Here is a 5,868-nt window from a genome sequence, read left to right on the forward strand (position 1 = left end):
AATCTACATTGGCCATGTCGACAACTAAAACAAAGTACATGTCATATATATTAAACATATAAAATCAGACGAGTTTTTACTTATTTTTATTGTTTTTTAAAATATGGCATGTTAGATTATGTTCCATACTAAAATCAGAATTTGATTGGTGAACGATTCATGTCAATTGTAATAATGGACTCATTCTCCCTTTTATACGGTAGCATTTAAATAGTAAGTCAGTTATAATTTCTCGTTAATCTAACAACAAGAGATGCGGAAATCCGTTCGATTGATCTTGGGTTGGGATTACTTGCTTTTTTGTCTATGATAGCATATATGTCCAGCCCACAGTCTGGTCAGCCATTTCGCTTCTTGGGTCTTAGTTATTGTATCTTCTAGACGACTCAAAACAGTTTAGTTAATGTTGTATTTCATATTAAATTATTTATATAAATAATTTGATTTTAACTTTAAATATTTTAACAAACTAATAAGAAATGAGATTAAGTTTTATTTTAATATTTAACATGATATTTTAAAGAGTTTGACATCTTATTACAATTATATTTTACAATAATATATTTTCATACACCAAAAATTTATAGTTTATAGTTTTTTCTTTTTTTTACCAATTTTAAGTTTAAAAAATGACATAACAATAAGATTTATAAATACGTAGTTTTGTTAGTTTAAAAATTAGAAAAAAAATAAAATTACATACTAATAACCCTCAGCAATATATTGTTTTTCCAACCCATCTTTTATTAGATTTAGTTGTAATTTATGTGAGTGTCACTAATTAAATTCATGATTTTTATATAATTTAGTGGGATCATTTTGAAAATAGAATAACCCATTTAAATTCCACATTATGTTAGAAAGAATAATCTTTACAAAAATATCTTTGACTATGCTACATTATTTTGAGAAAGAAAAAAAAAAAAAACTAGATTTTTTCTTACAAAAAGAAAAAGTTAGAATAGAAAGCAAAATATCTTGCATGGTTGTTGTGTTGTGGGACATGCCATGATATATAGAAGCCGTGAATCATGAAACTCTCTAAGGTACGATGATGTCTTATCCTATTGTTGCCTCACCTTGTTCTCAAACTCAAACCATAAACATGGCTAGTGTCTCATCTTCATCTCTTCCTTTCTTCACTCCTAAAACTTCAAATCTCTACAACAAGTCTTGTTTTTCTAAATCCAATTTCTCTACTCTCACATGTAAGGCATCATCATCATCAAGTTTTTCATCTTCCATGTTGGATTTTGACTTGTATGATCTTCTAGGAATTGATAGTTCGTGTGATCAGTCGCAGATCAAGACCGCGTATCGATCTCTTCAGAAACGATGCCATCCTGATGTTGCTGGTCCTTCTGGTCATGACATGGCCATCATTCTTAATGATGCTTATGCCATTCTTTCGGATCCATTCGCACGCCTCGCCTACGATAAGGTCAATTAATTTCTCTTATTTCTAGTTTATGGTTACAAGATATATAGTACTAGTTTTGTCCTACGAATTAGTAGTCGGAGAAGTAGACACAATTGGCCGAACACTCTGATCAAATCTCATGTATTTTTTGTTTGCGTCTTTTGTATCTGTTTACTTTTAGCTATTTGGTTGCTTATAGTATAAGAAAAATGGTGTAGGAGCATGCAAAGATCACAGAATTCAAAGGCTTTACCGGAAAACCAACATATTCGGTATGGTGTGGTTCAGAAAGTGAGGAGAAGGCTGTATTTGTTGATGAAGTAAAATGTGTTGGATGCCTAAAATGTGCTTTGATAGCTGAAAAGACTTTTGCTATAGAATCAGTTTATGGAAGAGCTAGAGTTGTTTCTCAGTGGGCTGATTCTGAACAGAAAATCGATGAGGCAATACAAGCTTGCCCTGTCAACTGCATTTCGTAAGTGTATGCGCTCGTGCGTGTGTGCGTGCGTGCGTGTTTTATCTGATTAATGAGATATAATTTTTTTTTCTTTTGAATAAACTAGAGTTGTTGAGAGATCCAACCTCGCTGCACTAGAGTTCTTGATGTCGAAGCAGCCACGCGGAAACGTAAGAGTAGGTGCAAGTAATACAGCAGGTGCTCGTGTCTCGAACATATTCGTAGACGTGGAGAAGTTTCAGACTAGATTCCAGCAGACAATGGAAAAAGCTTCAAAGTACTCTAAGGTTAGTGCATCTTAAGAAAATGCTTACGTAACCTCGATCTCCCAAACCGATATTTATGTCAGTAGATAAGTTCAAATATAACAACATCTATTTTCAGGAAACGGATCTCCAAAGAGAATCAAGAATGTCGGCGATTCAAGCAATAAGATCAATTTCCAATTGGTTATACTGGCATCCGCATAGTGCGAGTGTTAACAAAAGCATAACAAGAGTTGTGCATAAACTACCTGATCCAAATCTTAACAAGCTTCGAGATGCAGCTGCGAAGAGAAAACTAAGAGATTCAAACAAAACCAACAATCAAACTCCTTTAAACTCGATTCATCGCGAGGAATATTGGACTCCATCAACTTTCGATCAAACTAGTACTATTACTAGTATTATTACTACTCCAACTCCAATCGAGAAGGCTTCGTTTGCGAAAGGAAAGAAACAAAGAAAGAGAAGTGATGTTGAAAGATATGAGAATGAAAAGAGTCCAATTAGATGGGGGTTACCAATTGTTACTTCATTGATTGGTATGGCTGGAGTTAGATTACATGAAGTAAGATCAACAGTTGAATTGAAAGAGCATTTAGGTGGTTCTCTTGCTTTGGAAATTGTTAACAGTTCTTGGTTGCAGTATGTATTGGTAGCAGCTACATGGTATATGATTGGATTGGTTGTTGTAGAATTTGTGGCCAACATCGGAAATAGAAATAGATAGAACCCGAACTCTAAGATGCAGCTCGTGCGGCCACATTTGCGGTTGCGATGATGGAGACACTCTACAACTGCTATATAGCAGCTGCACAGAACTATGGATAGCAGTATATAATAGATGAATAAAAGGTTAGTATAGAATAGATATACATGTAATATGAAGTTAAGTATATGAAGAAATATATGAATTCAGAACAGATGATGTATTATAAGGTCTCTCTTAAAGTATATACTTGTTTAACAGAATCAATTTATTCTGAATAAAGCAGAAGGTGTTCTTACAGCTTACAAAATTTTCGCAGCGTCTGAATGAATGTAATTTGGTTGACTTTAGATCTAAGGAATTTCAAATTTACAAATATTATTTTCCAATCAGACCATTGTGGTATCTAAATCAGCTAAGGGTTGGCTCAAACAAATTGTACCCCTTACTTCAAAATCTTAGTAAAAAAATCTTAATACCAAATAATTTCCAATGTATTGAATGAATAAACAAAGTGTACATAGTGATATAACCCAAGCTCCGTTTCATTCCGCTCTGCTCTCTTGATTTCATGATATTCAAATATAGCTTAAGGCTTTATTTAAATTGATGAAATCGGATGGAGCAGAATGAGATGGAATTGAATGATATTTTATTATTCGGGATTATTTAAAATCGAATGGAATTGAGATTATTTAAAATTTGCTTTATTTCATTCCGCTCCATTATAGAATTTTTTTTAAATAGCTAAGCTTTTAAAAAAAATTCCGCATATAACCAAATTTTCAAAATAATTACATAAATGGTCATTTTTTCACTATTTTAACACATTGTCACCACTTGCATTGGCGAATTGCAAATTATGGCGGTTAAAAACCCCTTCAAATCTTTTTCTTAAGACAAATCACACTTGCATTGGCGACTACACTTAAAATTTTAATTTTTGTTAAATTTGCGGCGGTTTTGAACCCCCACAATTTACAAAAATATTAAAATTTAAGTATAGTCACTAATGCAAGTGGCGAATTGCTCTTAAAAAAATATATTTGCAGAGAATTTTAAACCGTCACAATTTGCAATTCGCCAATTACAATGTGTTAAAATAGTAAAAAAATGGTCATTTATGTAATTAATTTGAAAGTTTGGTTATATGCGTAATTTTTAAAAAAACTTGATTATTTTTTAAAAAAAATTCCCATTTATACATAGGCTGAAATTTTTTTTTTTATCTTAGAAAATATTTATATCTGTATTTCATCATTTGCATCATCCACAACAACACGAAACACAAGATTTCAATGTCAAAATCGATTTCATCATCCTCCTATGAGATAAGAAAACGAAACCCAAATCCGAAATCATGTGCACTCTTGGTCATCGATATGCAGAACTATTTCTCTTCCATGGCATCCCCAATTCTCTCCAATCTCAACACCACAATCACTCTCTGTAGACGCGCTTCTATCCCCGTCATATTCACGCGCCACTCTCACAAATCTCCCTCCGACCACGGCATGCTCCACGAGTGGTGGTCCGGCGACCTCATCATCGATGGCACCGTAGAGGCCGATCTCATGACATCGTTGAACCGCAAAGGTAAGTAACAGTTCAACAACCTTACAGATTTCACATAAAAAAATCATCTTTATTATTTACGTATGGTGTTTGTGGGTGTTAGGGGATGAGATGGTGGTGGAGAAGAGTACATACAGTGCATTTAGGAAGACGGGTTTGGAGGAGAAACTGGTGGAGATGGGTGTGGATGAGGTTATAGTGACGGGCGTGATGACTAACTTGTGCTGTGAGACGACGGCGCGTGAGGCTTTTATTAGAGGCTTTAGGGTTTTCTTCTCCACTGATGCTACTGCTACATCTGATAAAGATCTTCATGAGGCTACTTTGAAAAATATGGCTTATGGTTTTGCTTACTTGATTGATTCTCACAAGCTTAAACTAGCCCTTGATTAAACCTTGAATAAAATGGAAAATGAAACCTTGTTACTAAATTTAAGTGTGAATTTAGTACTGTTATGTGGATTGGAGACACAATACGTTTTCATGGTTAATTTCAGCTATACTTTTTTCTATTATTTCTCTACCATTATATTGAAAGGGTATCAACTAATTTTATTATTAACACATTTATATTACAGGTGATGTAGAGGATTACTATAGTTCAAACTCAATTGATAGATCTAAAATCGATAACAACAACATCGTTGAAGTTCTAAGTTCCAAATTCCTCAACTCTCTACGAACTTTGGGTTTATCAAACCATCACATTAAGTTAAGATTTGTAACACCAATCATGCTAATGAGAAATATAGACTATTTAGAGGGTTTGTGTAGTGGGACATGACTTATAGTCACAAAAATGAAAATTCATGTCTTAGAAGCAAAAATTATTGGTGATAAAGTTCATGATAATATTATATATTTACCACACATGCCATCATAATTTTCATGGCCATTCAAATTGAATAAGAGACCATTTCCAATATTTATCTCATAAAATATAACCATTTACAGGTCAATAGGTCAATCACTTGACTTTGCTATGTACTATATACCTTTTTAGGTGGATTGGACATTTACATGTTTTCAATCAAAATAATAGTGTCTTGATAATGTATGATATCTTCAATAGGGAAAGCAATGTTTGTATAGACAAAAGCAGTGCTTTTGAGATCTGTATTGTGCACGAGATGTTTTCCGTTCCAATCAGATGTAGGATTTTAATGGTCTCGGTCTCAATATACAATTATGATAATATACTTGTGAGACGCAATTTTGGATTCTCGTAAGGTAGAACAGGACGGTCGATGATCTATACGTCGCACTCGACATATGAGAGCTACTTGTACAGGCGGCAGAGGGATGGATGAGATTTTGATGCTATGCTTATGGAAAGACCCTGAGTGGTCATGGTCGTGTGAGTAATATCAAATTTATACATTGTGGATGTTTCTTTCGTTCCGTCAGAGTATCAATGAATCTTAGTGTGTAAATGTTTGAGATA

General features: G+C 33.7%; 2 protein-coding genes across 2 annotated transcripts; both read left to right on the forward strand.

Moving 5' to 3' along the window:
* The first annotated feature begins 1,021 nt into the window (after window positions 1-1,021).
* LOC131600123 (chaperone protein dnaJ C76, chloroplastic-like) lies at window positions 1,022-3,149 on the forward strand. Its single transcript, XM_058872342.1, has 4 exons — window positions 1,022-1,441; window positions 1,639-1,895; window positions 1,984-2,164; window positions 2,262-3,149. Exons 1-4 carry the CDS (start codon window positions 1,052-1,054, stop codon window positions 2,868-2,870), a joined length of 1,437 nt encoding a protein of 478 aa, XP_058728325.1. The 5' UTR covers window positions 1,022-1,051; the 3' UTR covers window positions 2,871-3,149.
* A 929-nt stretch (window positions 3,150-4,078) lies between these two features.
* On the forward strand, window positions 4,079-5,296 carry LOC131600124 (nicotinamidase 2). Its single transcript, XM_058872343.1, has 3 exons — window positions 4,079-4,445; window positions 4,528-4,910; window positions 5,003-5,296. Exons 1-2 carry the CDS (start codon window positions 4,148-4,150, stop codon window positions 4,815-4,817), a joined length of 588 nt encoding a protein of 195 aa, XP_058728326.1. The 5' UTR covers window positions 4,079-4,147; the 3' UTR covers window positions 4,818-4,910; window positions 5,003-5,296.
* The last annotated feature ends 572 nt before the right edge of the window (window positions 5,297-5,868 follow it).

Source organism: Vicia villosa, linkage group LG4 (assembly GCF_029867415.1).
Source record: "Vicia villosa cultivar HV-30 ecotype Madison, WI linkage group LG4, Vvil1.0, whole genome shotgun sequence".
NCBI classification, from domain to species: Eukaryota; Viridiplantae; Streptophyta; class Magnoliopsida; order Fabales; family Fabaceae; genus Vicia; species Vicia villosa.

Coding starts and splice junctions, on each gene's coding strand:
- LOC131600123 (XM_058872342.1), top strand. CDS start 1,052: ATGATGTCTTATCCTATTGTTGCCTCACCTTGTTCTCAAACTCAAACC. Junction 1,442..1,638: donor CACGCCTCGCCTACGATAAG/GTCAATTAATTT, acceptor AAAATGGTGTAG/GAGCATGCAAAGATCACAGA. Junction 2,165..2,261: donor AAGCTTCAAAGTACTCTAAG/GTTAGTGCATCT, acceptor ATCTATTTTCAG/GAAACGGATCTCCAAAGAGA.
- LOC131600124 (XM_058872343.1), top strand. CDS start 4,148: ATGTCAAAATCGATTTCATCATCCTCCTATGAGATAAGAAAACGAAAC. Junction 4,446..4,527: donor GACATCGTTGAACCGCAAAG/GTAAGTAACAGT, acceptor TGTGGGTGTTAG/GGGATGAGATGGTGGTGGAG.